General features: G+C 51.9%; 1 protein-coding gene across 2 annotated transcripts in view; it reads left to right on the top strand.

The window, feature by feature from the left end:
• The first annotated feature begins 6,035 nt into the window (after positions 1-6,035).
• PFKFB3 (6-phosphofructo-2-kinase/fructose-2,6-biphosphatase 3) overlaps positions 6,036-13,457 on the top strand; it is a 43,554-nt gene continuing 36,132 nt past the window's right edge. For both annotated transcript variants that reach the window (XM_050324089.1, XM_050324093.1), the window contains exon 1: positions 6,036-6,226. Coding sequence is in view for 1 of the 2 variants with exons in the window: in XM_050324093.1 (XP_050180050.1) it covers positions 6,211-6,226 (16 nt within the window). In the remaining variant the exon portion in view is untranslated. The remainder of the gene's footprint in view (positions 6,227-13,457) is intronic.

A 13,457-nucleotide genomic window follows, 5' to 3' on the forward strand; every position in this document is an offset into this window, starting at 1 on the left:
CCTTTCTGCTCTCCTGCTTCTTATTCCTCCCCTAGGAAGAACGTGGGGTTTTTTTGCCAAAGCAGTTTTTAAGCATCTTTGCCACTTCATAGCCCCTGAGTTGTTTTCCCTCTCCCAGTCTCTGAGGTGTGATCTCTGGCCTCCATTTGGGAGCTTGCAGCAAGTCAATCAGCTCAGGAATCCACGTGGTCCTGCCAAGACAAAGGTCTTCATCTCATCGTGGATTTCTCCACCTTTTGCCCCAGGCAGAAAGCTGGGTAGCATTTTTGGACTTCCCTGCTTTGAACTTGTAAAACTCGTATAGCAACTGTGAACCAAAACTCAAATGATACTTTAGCAAAACACACCAGGCTCCTCCAGCACCTGCTGCTCTTGGGAGGATGGGAAGGGAAAACTGGTAGGGTTTTGTGTTTTTCCACTTTGGGAAAGTGCTGGCTTTGTGCAGTTGTAGTGGTGCAGAGTAATCACTGGGAGAGGATATGGACTGGAGCAATTCCCAGTAACTTGTCTTCCCTCTTTGTAGGAGGGAGGGCGATGCACTTGCCCAGCAAAATTCAAAGACTTAAAGCAAAATTTAAAACTGGGATTTGAGGGTTTGCTTCAAGCACAAATTTCAGAGGAAGGCCCAGGACTGAGCAACCAGCCCTTCTCCCTGCACCACACCAGTTATAGCTCTGCACATCATCCCACATAACAGTTGTATCCCCAGGTGCTGTCCCAGAAGTATCAAGTTTTCCTGCAAGATCTCAGCTCCTCCAAGGAAGTCAGGAATTTACATCTAATAGGGAAATCAAGTAAGTTTTGAAAGTATCTTCAGCTATCACAATGCTAGTCATGTATTTCCTCCCCTTTCTTCACTTGGATTTCTACCTGATCATTTAGAAGTGTTGCTTCATTTTATCTCTATCCAGCAGGTTGATTTATTCATGGGCAAAAGCCTGATGGTTTTTGTTTTTCCTGCAATGCTGAGGAATACAAAAGCCTGGAAACTTGAGGCTGCTTTCAGCTTTTATATTAAAAAATAATGATGTTGGCATCATAAAATCAATACATAATTGTTTTTTTTCTGATTAAAAAAAGCGGGGGGGAGGTTTAACTCCAAGGCAAGGATTTGCCTCAGCAAGCCTGGAGTGTATGAAGTAGAATTGATTATTTGTCACCCTGGATGCATCAGAAGAAGAATGCAGATGTTTTTTCAAATGTGACATTTCCTCTTCAGTGCCAGGTTGTGTGTGTGGTAGCAGTTCAAAGCCATGGAAATCAATGGAGAAGGGAGAGTGAGTTTCCTGTATGGGAAGAGCAAAATCACGTTAGAAACCTGCTGGAGCTGTCAGCTGCAGAAAAACCATGAGGGTTTGTACCTGACAGCTGCAGTAATTACTGCCTGCAGATCACTCCTGGGAAGTGCTGTCCAGCTCCTCCTTCCTCTCCAAAACCCAAAAGCTGATAACTGTGCAAAACAAGAGACCAGGATCCCGAGCTGTGCAAGGCACAAAAAATACCTGGTCACAGAATCATGGAATGGTTTGGGCTGGATGATGACCTTAAAGACCATCCAGTTCCAACCCCCTGCCATGGGCAGGGACACCTTCCACTAGAGCAGGTTGCTCCAAGCCCTATTCAACCTGGCTTTCAACACTTTCAGGGATGAGGCATCCACAGGTTCTCTGGGCAACCTGTGCCAGTGTCTCACCTCAGAGTGAAGAATTTCTTCCTAATCTCTAATCTAACCTTGTCCTCTGTCAGTTTAAAGCCATTCCCCCTTGTCCTAAGTCTTTGACCTGTATCTTTCTAATCCAATCTCATCCCCACACCTTTATAGAGCACTTAATCTTTGAGATATGAAGGGGGCAGCTCTAATACCAGAGGTTAATAAAAGTAATCTCTCAAGGTCAGGTTTTAGTGTGTGTGTGGAGTTTGGCTGCAAAGTCTCCAAAAGCTTATTGTTCCCAGTCCCTGCTGCATCTTAAGCCCCAATGACCTGGTTGTGCTGCCTGTCCTCCCAAACAGCATTTCCATTGCTACTGAGGGACCATGAGCCTCTCTGCAACTTTCTCTTCTGCTAAATTTGCAAGGCTGAAGAATCAGGTTGGTGATGAACATATGGGGAGAGCTCGCTGTGGGAAGGGGAGCTGGGCACCGTGCACAGAATCACACAGAATCAACTGGGTTGGAAAAGACCTCTGAGATCATCGAGTCTAACCTATGACCACCTTGTCAACCAGGTGTCTCTGGTTGCTGCAAGTACGGGAAAAATAGCAAACACCCTGAAATGTGGGCATGGGCTGGAAACAGAAGCACGATTGCCAGTGCCTGGTCACTGAAATGCCACCTTGGAGGCTGGCTTAGGCAGAAGAGCAACTCTCAGCCTGCCTGAGCACTCAAACATCCTGTAAAAGGGCAAAATAGGATTATGCAAGGCAGATCAATCAATGTAAGCATGTCCCAGCAATTGTGAGCACCCTCGTCTGTCTTGGGTTTGTGCCACGCAAGCCATTCAAAGTGTTATAAATATTTCAAAGGAGCTGTTTGCATTCTTATTTGCTTGTAGAGTACAACCCCTGTACTGAAGGAGATCCCCGTGACTGATTCTCAGCTGAAATGACTGCGTGGCTCCAGCCCAGGAAAAGCACTGACATTCCCGTCTCCCAGACTGCTCCCACCCATTATCCAACTGACTGGAAAGGGAGGACAGTCAGGACTGATTTCCTGGCTGGGCAATCACTGATACAAAGATCAATTATTCCCTGTATAGGTAAGGATGTCTCAGCTTCCCTCGGGTATGTGCAGAAATGCTGAGCAGCTGAGCTCATCTCTGTGCCCCTTGATGCAAAGCCTGGTTGTGCATCCCTCTGGATCTGGTGCAGGGTGGGGAAGGCCAGTCCAATCTCCATCTCCATCTTGGCCAAGGAGGGTTTTTCTGGGGTTAAGGATGAAGCTGAGGGCTGCAGTCCCTGCATCTCAGCTGGAGCTCCCCTGCTCTGGAGCCAGGCTGGGAGAGCTGGGGGGGTTCACCTGGAGAAGAGGAGGCTCCAGGGAGACCTCAGAGCCCCTTTCAGTGCCTAAAGGGACTCCAGGAGAGCTGGAGAGGGACTGGGGACAAGGCATAGAGGGACAGGACAAAGGGCAATGGCTTCAAACTGCCAGAGGGCAGGGTTAGAAGGGATATTGGGAAGAAATTCTTCCTTGTGAGGGTGGTGAGGCCCTGGCACAGGTTGCCCAGAAAACCTGTGGTTGCCCCATCCCTGGAAGTGTCCAAGGCCAGGTTGGATGGGGCTTGGAGCAACCTGGGATAGTGGAAGGTGTCCCTGCCTGTGGCAGAGGGTTTAAGATCCATTCCAACCCAAACCATCCTGTGTTTCTACAAAATATGGGTTTAGGCCTGGGGAGACAGGCAAAAGGACCCTTTGCTATGTCAGTTCTAACTGAACATACCCCCTAAAATACTAATAGTAATTAAATCATGCTTCTATTTCCTTCAGAGACAGCTTCCTACAGGACACATTTGGGAAAGGTGCTGGCAAATATCAAGTCTGAGTGCCTCTCCCATGGACACCAGCACTTGGGAAGATCTCCAGAAGCATCTGGACCGTCCCTCAGCCCCAGGGTGTGATCAGTGCTGGCTGAGACCTTTCCCACCACGTTTGCCCAACCTGTTCTGAAAACCTCAAGTGATGCTGAGCCACTGCCATCCTCTCTGACTGTGCAGTCTGGCATTCGTGCTCTGCCAAGAGGAGATGCCCTGATTTCGCTGTCCTGGGCCATAGTTTGTTTAGTTTAATCTAAACCTTCTTTTGGGACCAACCTGATTCCCAACAGTTTTTTTAATTATCATTATTATTATTATTATTATTTTATGTTGTTCTTTTCAGATCCCAGACAGAAAAGCTGTTGAACAGTGAGTAAGGGGTGAAGATCCTCATCCACCAGAAGCACTCAGACTATGTTTGAAGTCTTCTCTGTTTATTTAAACTGCCTGGCACCACTGAGATACCTGAGGTGCTTTCTGTGGGTGAAAAACAGTAGTATCTAAAACAGGGAATGAGGCAACAAGGTGCTCTGATTTCTGTGATGGCCTTGGCTGGAGCTTGGAAGCTGATTTCTGGAATTTTCCCCATAGGGAAAATGCTAAGCAGATGTATGGACACCAAAGATTGTTCCACCTGAGATCTTTCTGGGCCAATGCACAGAATGACTGGAGCAAATCCGAGGGCAGGGACCAGGTGACAGAAGCACCTTAATGGGGACCTGATCCATCATCCTCTATTGAAGGACCTGGTCACACCTACAAGGCTCTGAAATGCTCCTACTGGGAAGTTTTTGGAGCTGAAGTGACAATGTCCAGGCAAAATCAGTGCTGCAAAACAAAAACCACCCGAGGAGTTAAGCCCCTTCTGAGCTGTGCAGGCACTGAGCAGAGTATTAAAGACAACAAACTTGGACATGAGCATCCAAACAGGTATTTTGGTGGACAAGACACTCAAGTTCATTATTGGGTCTAACCCTGAGTATTTTTTATCATGTATCTTTTGCCAAGCCTTGGAATCATGTGCTGGAAATACTCTCCTGGAGATGAACTGCTAATCCACATTTATACTGGGTAATAAAACAGTAAAATCATCTGGTTTTGTGTTTTATAGGGCTTTGAAAGCTCATCCCTCCAAGGAATATCACTCAATTGCCAAAGCAAAGGGCTGGGTTAGAGTCAGGGTGAACCAGCAGAGCTCCTGGGGCATGCTGCCCTGGCCTTGGGCATGGCTGGGGTGTCCTTCCCTTCTGCCTGGATACTGGACCTTTTGGAGTGAAGGAGGGATCTCTACCTTCTGAGCTGTGTGGCAGCAGCACGTGGATGTCCAACCCACCTGCCTTAAACTTTCCCAGTCTGTGGCCATTTAATGTTGCTAAATGTCCTGGGAAATTCCATTTTTGGATGATTTTTCCCCAAGAAAATGGTTGCCTGCTCAAGTTGCCTGGGCAGAGATGCAACTCCAGCCTGTCCAGCCATGTCTATGGGGGCAGGGAAAAAACCCCAGCTGCTGTAACTGGTTCCAGTTGCTGGAAGGAAACCCAGCAGCCCATGCCACAAAATCTTCTGTGCTTTTTTCCCTCAGAGAGTGCTGGGGCTCAGGAATATTTCCATGTGCAGTGGACATCACTCCCCAGGCTGGAGCCTGCAGAAGATGAGCAGGGAGGCTTTAGAGCACCACAGGGATGGTTTGAGGAAAGTCTTGGCGACTCCAGGAGAGAAAAACAGTTTTGCAGGGAGCACAGACACAGCAAGGAGCTCGTGGTATCACTGTTAAGCACCGAGATGAAAGGTTGGAGTCCAGTCATGCACAGTTCAAAGAGTTTCTCTTGAGCTAGCTCCAAGCCAATGCCTCTTTCTGCCTCCAGCGAGGGCAGTAAAGGCACCACAGTAAAAAACAAACAACTGTCCCAGGTGATAATACTCCCCATTGGTGCTCCAAAACTCTGGGCTCAGCTCACCACTCATCCCAGCCCTACTATCCTGGGAGAGAGGGATTTGCACATCCTCAGCATGGGGCTTAGCTCAGCAGGATCTGAACTTCCACCTGCCTTGAGTGATCCAACCTGCAGACAGGATGGATCACAGACATGGGCAGACAGGAGATGTTAAACAGGGGGATCTGAGTTTCTGGTACCCTTGTTTTGAAAGCAGTTGAGTATTCCTGGCTTCTTCCAGTGCCACCTCAAAGAAGATGGGATCAGTGCTCTGCTGAGCACAGAAATCGGCAGAAGTGATGCAGGAGCCTAAAACTCCATTATCCCACTCACATCCATTACACTCAGTTCTGTACTGGTCCCACCAAGTTAAAATCCACCACAGACCAACACAAAACCCCATTCCCAGCGCCTTCCATCCCTTTCTCAGGCCATCACCTCCTTGTCCTGTCCCTATTACCTCTCTCCCAGCCCTGCCGTCTCCAGGAAGCGAAGGGTTAAAAGCTCTGAAACTGCAAGAACTTCCTCCTTTCTGCAGTGCCACCCTCCGAATGACGCGGGTTTCTGCCGGGCTTTGCCCAAATATGTTCGTTTCCTTCTAAGAGAAGAAGGAGGAGGAAGGAAGAAAATACAAACACAGAAGAAATATATATATTTTAATATATATATATTCATATATATATAAGAGAAGGCGTCCGCGGCCGCAGAACCCAGGCTTCCGAGCGCAGCCCTGTCTCTCCCTGCCCCATGCCGTTCCGCAAAGGTAGGGGATGGATGGAGGGGCAACACCCCGGGATGCTCCCCCGGAGCGGCGGGAGGACCTGGGTGTCCAGGGCTGGGTCTGGGGTCCGTGTCCCGGCAGGGATGGGAGATGGGAGCACCAGGCTGTGCCCGGCTTTGCCGCACCGCTGAGCTCTCGGGGGAGGATGGGGGACACCCCTCGATGCTGCGTTTGGGGGTGTATTTCTGTGCATCCTGCAAAGGGCAACAGTTCCTCCTGCGCCTTCCCTGAGCTGTGGGGGGTTTCTCGGCTTGTCGCTGCCCATGGGGATAAACTGGGTGGTGCAAGGTGCTCTGGGTGGTGCAAGGGCTGAGGACAAAAGGACGTGGGACGGTTCTGGGCAGAGGTTGCTGCCGCGGGCTGTTTTGGGGCGATGCAGGCTGAGAACTGGCAAGCTGCGTGCCTTTGTGTCCTTGGGAGGTGCTCAGCGGAGGGGCTGGGAGCCCGGGAGGTAAATGGCTTTTTAGAAGGGTACCTCACCTGGGGGAGCCTCTTTCACGCCGTGGTGCTCTCCGAGCTGCACCTCAAACCATCTCTTTTCCCCAGAACTCCATCCCAGCAGCTGACAGAAACCTGCCATCCCCTGTCCTGGCACTGTGGGCAAGAAGGACGCAATTGTGGGTCCTAAAACCCTTGTGGGTGCTCCTGTGCTGCCCCACGGGGCTGTGGATGAGTTTTACATCGCTTCCGGGCTGCTGTGAAGGAGAGACTTTAATGTCACCTCCTCTTCCTCATCCCAGAGGGATGTGCGGGCATGGTGGGGGCACAGGGCGGGATGCTTGTGGTGGTCCCTTGTCCTGGCAGCTCTACTGGGAGGAGAAACGGAGGGGAAAAGCTCTTCTCCAGGACACAGAAAAGCCAGGGGAGCGGGGTTAAGTTGAGATGGACAAGGACACAGGGAGAAGGTGCTGCTCAGATCCCACACAGGTGCTTTGCCAGAGAGGATCAGTGTCCCTGGACCATTGGACAACCAGTGCCGTGCTGGGGCTGGCGGGGCAGAGGCAGAGGGGACACTGCAGAGATGTCACACCCTGAGGCTGGCATGACATCAAAGGGCAGCAGGGAGGGGGTGAAAATTGCGGAGAGAGGGCTCGATTTGTTTTTCTCACCTCTGCCTGCGCTGGGGAGGATGTTTTGGGTGTGCGGCAGTTTGCCCGCAGTGGTGTTCACAGAACCTTTATCTCGGGCGCGGAGATTTCTGTCGCCTTTTAAGGCTCAGCGAAGCGTGATGTGGTTCACACCCTCGCATCCTGAGAGCGCAGCAGACTGCGGGTCTTGATTTAATTCTAGGTGATAAACGGACTACTTTAGAGAAGAAGGAGAGATGCTGGAGGGGTGGGCGGTGGGAGGAAAGCAGAGTTTGTCAGGCTTTAAAAGCTCTGAGCACTCGGTGGGGAGCACGGAAAGATGGGGGGGGGGGGAACACCTTCCCATGTTGGGGAGCAGAACCTGTGGCCCCGCTGCAGCCTCAGCAGGGATCACTGTGACAGAAATGACAGTCAGACCTCCACAGCACTTGGGGACACTCGGCGGGTTTGCAGTAATTGATGCTTTTCCCTGCGGTCCTGCCCAGCACACCACGAACTGGGGAGGAGCCGTTTCCTGGGGGACCGTGCCGTGCCCGTCATCGCTGCTGGACACCTGGGGCACAGCTAACCTCCAAGTCCTTGGCAATTCTGTTCTGCAGCTGCGGTGTCACCCTCGCAGCCGTAGCTTGTCTACAAACTTCCTCTAGAGGTCAACCTTGAAATGCCAGAGCAGCTGCCGGCAGCTCCGCGCATCAGCATGCAGCTCCAGAAAGTCCAAGGTGGCAGGGAGGCCAGAGTGGATGGGTTTTGTCCGTTGCTTGTGTATTTTAGGAAAAATTTCTCCCCACAAGGGTTGTCAAGCCCTGGAACACCCTACCCGGGGCAGTGGTGGAGTCACCATTCCTGGAGAGATTTAAAAGACATGGCAGATGTGGCACTTAGGGATGTGGTTTAGTGGTGGACTTGGCAGGGCTGGTGGGACTTGATGATCTTAGAGTGTTTTTCCAACCTAAGTGAGTCCATGTGCATGCTCAGCTCATGTTGGAGACCCTCCAAGGATCCCTTTTCTCACTATAAGACTCAGCCTACAACAGGCCTATGTGAGTTTGGCCGTGGCAATGCTTGCAGAGGCTGTCTGTGACCTGGCTGCAGGCTGCAACCCCAGCTCAGAGCATCCCCTTGGGCTGGTGGGCCCCCATGTCCCCAGCCCTGCCTGGAGCACTGCTCAGGGGCTGTGTCTGGGCTGCCTGGGCTTCCCATGGGCACATCTGTAAGCCAGCAGGCAGCAGGGTTATGGAGAGCATGGACTTCTGGCTGCTCTTCAAAAGCTGCCCAGAGCCAGCTGTGCACATCCTTAGTTTGCAGGAGAGTTGAGCATGAAGATATTTTCCTTGTAGCTCAACTTGGTGCATAAAAATCCGTGCTGAAGGTGGTGGCCTGGGCTGGGTTAGAGTTAAGCTGTGTGCTTGATCCTCCCAGAAGAAAACAGGACTCCAGCCAGCTTGGCAAGGAGGCTGAACCTTTCCTTTGGGAGACTTTTGGGAACAGTGTCTGACCCCAGGGCTTGCACACTGCCACCTAGATCTGGGGTGCAAACAGGAGGCTTTGCCTAAGGGCTGCTGCTCTGCACACCCCGAGTAGCTTGAGGCACAGGGAGGCTTTCAGATGAACATTCTGGAGGCTCTAAGCTGTCTTTGCACACCCCTGCATGTGGAAAGGGAGTACCCTGCAGAGTAAAATGCAAACTCCAACCCCATCTCTGCCAGTTTCTCACTGCTTGCAGCTTTGGCTTCACTCTTCTGGGTCTTCCCAACAAGTTTGTGGAAAATACTGGTTGCCTTGGCTCTGTTGCCTCCTTTCTCCTCGGGCATCGTAGCCAGTGGCATTGCCCCAGGACCTGCACTTGGTGTCTGTACAACAGTTGCCATTTGCCCATCTCAAGGCATTTGGCAGTTTCAGATATTAAAGAAAGGTGTTTCTAGCAGGGTTGCCCAAGCACAGCAGAAGGAATGAGCTTAGGGCAGGAGTTAATTTCTTCCAGCGTCGCTGCATCAACTGGAGAAGAAATGGAGAAAGTCCTGATCCCCAAACGGTGCTGTTGCCCTAGCAAAGGCCCATCCAGGGCTGCAGCTCTGCTGGCAGGAGGTGTTGGGAGCTTTCACCTAAAGTGCCCTTCATGAAAAATCTGATTTAATTACTGCAGCTGGTGCTGGGAAGCCTGGGAGTGTGCAGGTGATAAGCTGCCAGGATATTGCCAGCAGGACGTTTGTCATCTGTCAGAGGACAAATGAAACCCTGGTTTCATTGCTGGCTGGGAAGGAGATGGAGATAAGACTGAAAGCCAGTGAGCAGAGACTGAAAGCATGATCATAGAATCACAGAACAGCATGGGTTGGAAGGGACATAAAGGATCACCTCGTTCCAACCCCCCCTCCCTGCCAGAGCAAGGACATCTTGTACTTGATCAGGCTGCTCAAAGTCCAATCCAACCTGGTGCTGAACACTTCCAGGGATGAGGCATACACCACCTCCCTGGACAACTTGTGCTAGTGCCTCACCACCCTCACTGTAAGATATTTCTTTCCTTATATCTAATCTGAATTGACTCTCCTTCACTTTGGAACCATCACCCCTTGTCCTACTGCAACAGACCCTGCTAAAAAATCTGTCCCCATCTTTTTTGTAGGTTCTCTTTAGAAACTGGAAGAGGCTCTAAGGTCTCCCAGGAGCCTCCTCTTCTCCAGGCTGAACATCCCCAGCTTTTTCAGCCTGTCTCCACAGCAGAGGTGCACCAGCCCTCTGAGCATCTCCGTGGCCTCTTCTGGACTTGCTCCAGCAGCTCCACATCTTTCTTGTGTTGAGGGCCCTAGAGCTGGACACAGTGCTCCAGGTGGGGTCCATGAGAGTGGAGTGGAGGGGCAGAATCACCCCCTCACCTGCTGCCCACACTGTGGGATGAGCCCAGGACACAGAGCACATGGATGGGGCATGTCCAGCCTCTCATCCACCAGCACTCCCGAGTCCTTCTCAGCAGGGCTGCTCTCAATCCCTTCATCCCTCAGCCTGTACTGATATCAGAGGTTACCTCAACCCTGGTCTGGCTCCCCAGGATTTGGGTACAGCCACTGTCAGGCTGCCAAGGGCATGGCAGATGCCTGGAGCAAGTGCTTCACAGCGGAAACAAAACATGTGACGCTGTGAATATATTATTTATGGGTACATGTAAAGGTGTGGGTTGACTTTAAGCTGTTGGATGGAGAACTCACTGGGCACTGTTTGGTCACCAGGGCATATCACTGCTGGAATTTTGTGAGCAAAAATGGTGTTGAATGGCTTGAATTGGGCAAGAGGCAGGACTCAGGGCCCTGCTTGATGAGGGGGCAGATTCTGGAGTGGCTGGTGTTGATTTTGGGTGCTGATGGTCTTCTCTGGGACTGCCAAGGGGGATCATGCTGGTGGTGGAGATGGGCCTGGATGGATGAGGGCTGTGGTTTGGAGAGGTGATGGTGAACACTGTGTTTCTGCAGAGGGACTTGGACACTGGCTGTGGTTGTGCAACACCAGTACAACCACAAGCAGAGCCAGCTTGGACAGCTGCAGCTGACTGTGCTGAGCGCTCTGTCTTTGCAGGGTAAACAAGAACTCACAGCAAGGTGGAGATTAGAAGAGCCTCGGGCATGGTGGACCAGGACTGGGGTCCTGAGCAGCACCTGGAGGAGCAGCCACAGCTCTCAGAGGCAAGAGAAGGAGGGATGTTGAAAAAAGCACAAGCAGAGGGGGCCAGGGAGATCCCGAGGGGTCTGTGGCTGAAACCTGAGCTCTGCCCTTCGTTTGCTGGGCTGGCAGGGGAATGCCAGTGGTGCCTCATGGTTACTGCACACCTTCCTCCCCACATCCCTACTTCCATAAGGACTGATCTCCTCAGCATAAAAAATTCCCATGAAAGTGCAGTTGTGGCTGCTCCATCCCTAGAGGTGTTCAGAGCCAGTTTGGATGGGGCTTAGACCAATCTGGTCTAGTGGAAGGTGTTCACGCTCGTGGCGGGGGATTGGAACTACACGATCTTTAGGATCTCTTCCAACCCAAACCTTCCTGTGATTCTGTGATCTCCTGCAAGCAGCTCGCATTCAAAGGCGTCAGAAGTTATTACACAGCAGGGAAACTGATAATGGGGATTGTTTTGGCAGGAGAAAAGGGCCTGGTGGGGATGACGTTCCGGAGGTGATTCCTGCCACCAGGCGCTATGATTTCCAGACACGTGGTGGGAGGAGCAGGAGGACAGCCTGGTCACTGTAACAATACTGCTCTTTATCAAGCCTTTTTATTTTCTGTTAGCAGAAGTTGCGACATCTCCTGGTCTCATTTCTGCTTGCTGAGATCAAGGAGGCTCTTGTTAGCAGGAGCAGAGGTGCCTTTTGCCCGTGAGCATGAAGGGAAAGGGCAGGACTGTGCCACATCCCAGTGTTGTTATTCCTGCTGCCTGTCCCCTTCTCTGCAGAGCACTTCCTTGCTAACACAGCTCCTGCAGTGAGTCAGATTATAACACCCTCTGATGGGAAACTCTCTGCTTTTGCGGAGTGGTTACAGCTAAGGGTGGTGAATTGCCTTTCTGCAGCTATTTTTGGTAATGGAAGGGATAATTCTGTCACTTGTGGATGCCTTCTGGCTTGCTGGCAATGCCCTGCAAACCCACATGCTGCTGCCTTTGCCGGTCACGCCACTCCTCGCTGTCGTGTTTTTTTGGCAACCCTGAAAAACTTTTTATCCAGCATTTCCTGTCAGAGGCACCAGGGAGGATTTGTGAGCACCGATGCAGAGAAGCCAAGCGTGGAGTCAGGAGCTGCTTGAGGGGGTCCTGGCTGCTGCAGCTCCCCGTGGGGGCTGTCCTGGTGAGAGTGACAGCGGCAGCGTGGGTGCCTGCTCAAAGGGCAGGGAGGAAACGTGTGGCAGAACTGGCCCCGGCTCTCCTGACTCACCAGCTCGTGCCTGAGTCAAACCACCGCTTTGTTTTCAATGAACACCTTTCCTGGAAGGCTGGAAATCCCCTCGTGTCCTGCTTTGCCCCCTGGCCAGCGTTTCTTGCCACGGCATTTTTCCTTCTGGCTCTTGCTTTTGTTCCGTCTCCTTTCACCTCTCTGGCCCCTTGAGCCAAACAGGAGTAAACGACCCAAAGGAGCAGGTGTCTGTCCCCCCACTACACCCCTCCCTGCTCCCTGAGGCTCCACAAAAGCACTCAGTGAGCACAGCCTCTCCACTGCCTCTCAGACATTGCACTTTCTTTGGCTTTTAGGATCAACCATGGAGAGTTTTTAGTGGATTTAAGGATTCACCACACCCAGGGGTTGTGTTCCCGTTGGTGCTGATGGGGTTGTGCACAACCAAGCAGCAGAGCCCACCACATCTTGTGGTGATGGGGCTGGGCAGGACATGCCAGGCTGTGGTGGGAAGGTGGGAGAACCTTTGCTGCCACCAGCTGCAGGTGGAACCACTGCTCCACTAGAACCTTTTGTAGGAGGCTCACAAGGGATGTGCAGCTCCCTTGAGGTCCAGTGGGCGAACTGGGACCTGCTCTGCGCTCCAGTCCCTCCACAGAAACCATCTGGTGGGGAGATACGTGTTGTTACCACCTCTCAGACTTCCTGAGTCTGCGAACTAAACCTGGTAGAGATGCAGTCGCTGATAGCACGTCCTCGTCTCCTAACCTGGGAGCAGCAGACTTGCTTACAACCTGTCTTGCCAGGGCCAGCATCCCTCCTTTTGGCGCCCTGCCTCCCTCCTGCAGGGGTGGAGAAGGACTCTCCATTGCTGTATTTACGTGGTGAGCAGGCATTGCTGTGACCCTGGTGCTTTTAACCCATCCACCAGCTGAAAACCAGGCTCGGTGGCCTTGTCACCTGGGAAAGACACCCCGAATTGGGCTTGGGCTTCACACCCCAGTGCTCAGATCGCACCACCAACAGCCCCCAGGCCACTTTTCCACCTGGCATCCCACCATCCCTTTGCCACCAGGAGCCCACGCTGGCAGAGCAGCTGCCAAACCCTTCCCTAACACACCCTCCGCGATGGGGAAATTAATCTCGGCATAAAACAACTCCAGAGGCTTCAGATCAGATGACCACAGGTCTCTCACGGAGGGACGTGGGAGGATTTCCAAACCCAGCAGCCAGCAAGGAGTGATCCCTGTT

This window comes from Myiozetetes cayanensis, unplaced genomic scaffold (genome assembly GCF_022539395.1).
Source record: "Myiozetetes cayanensis isolate MyiCay16 unplaced genomic scaffold, myiCay2020 scf3, whole genome shotgun sequence".
In the NCBI taxonomy this organism is placed as follows: Eukaryota; Metazoa; Chordata; class Aves; order Passeriformes; family Tyrannidae; genus Myiozetetes; species Myiozetetes cayanensis.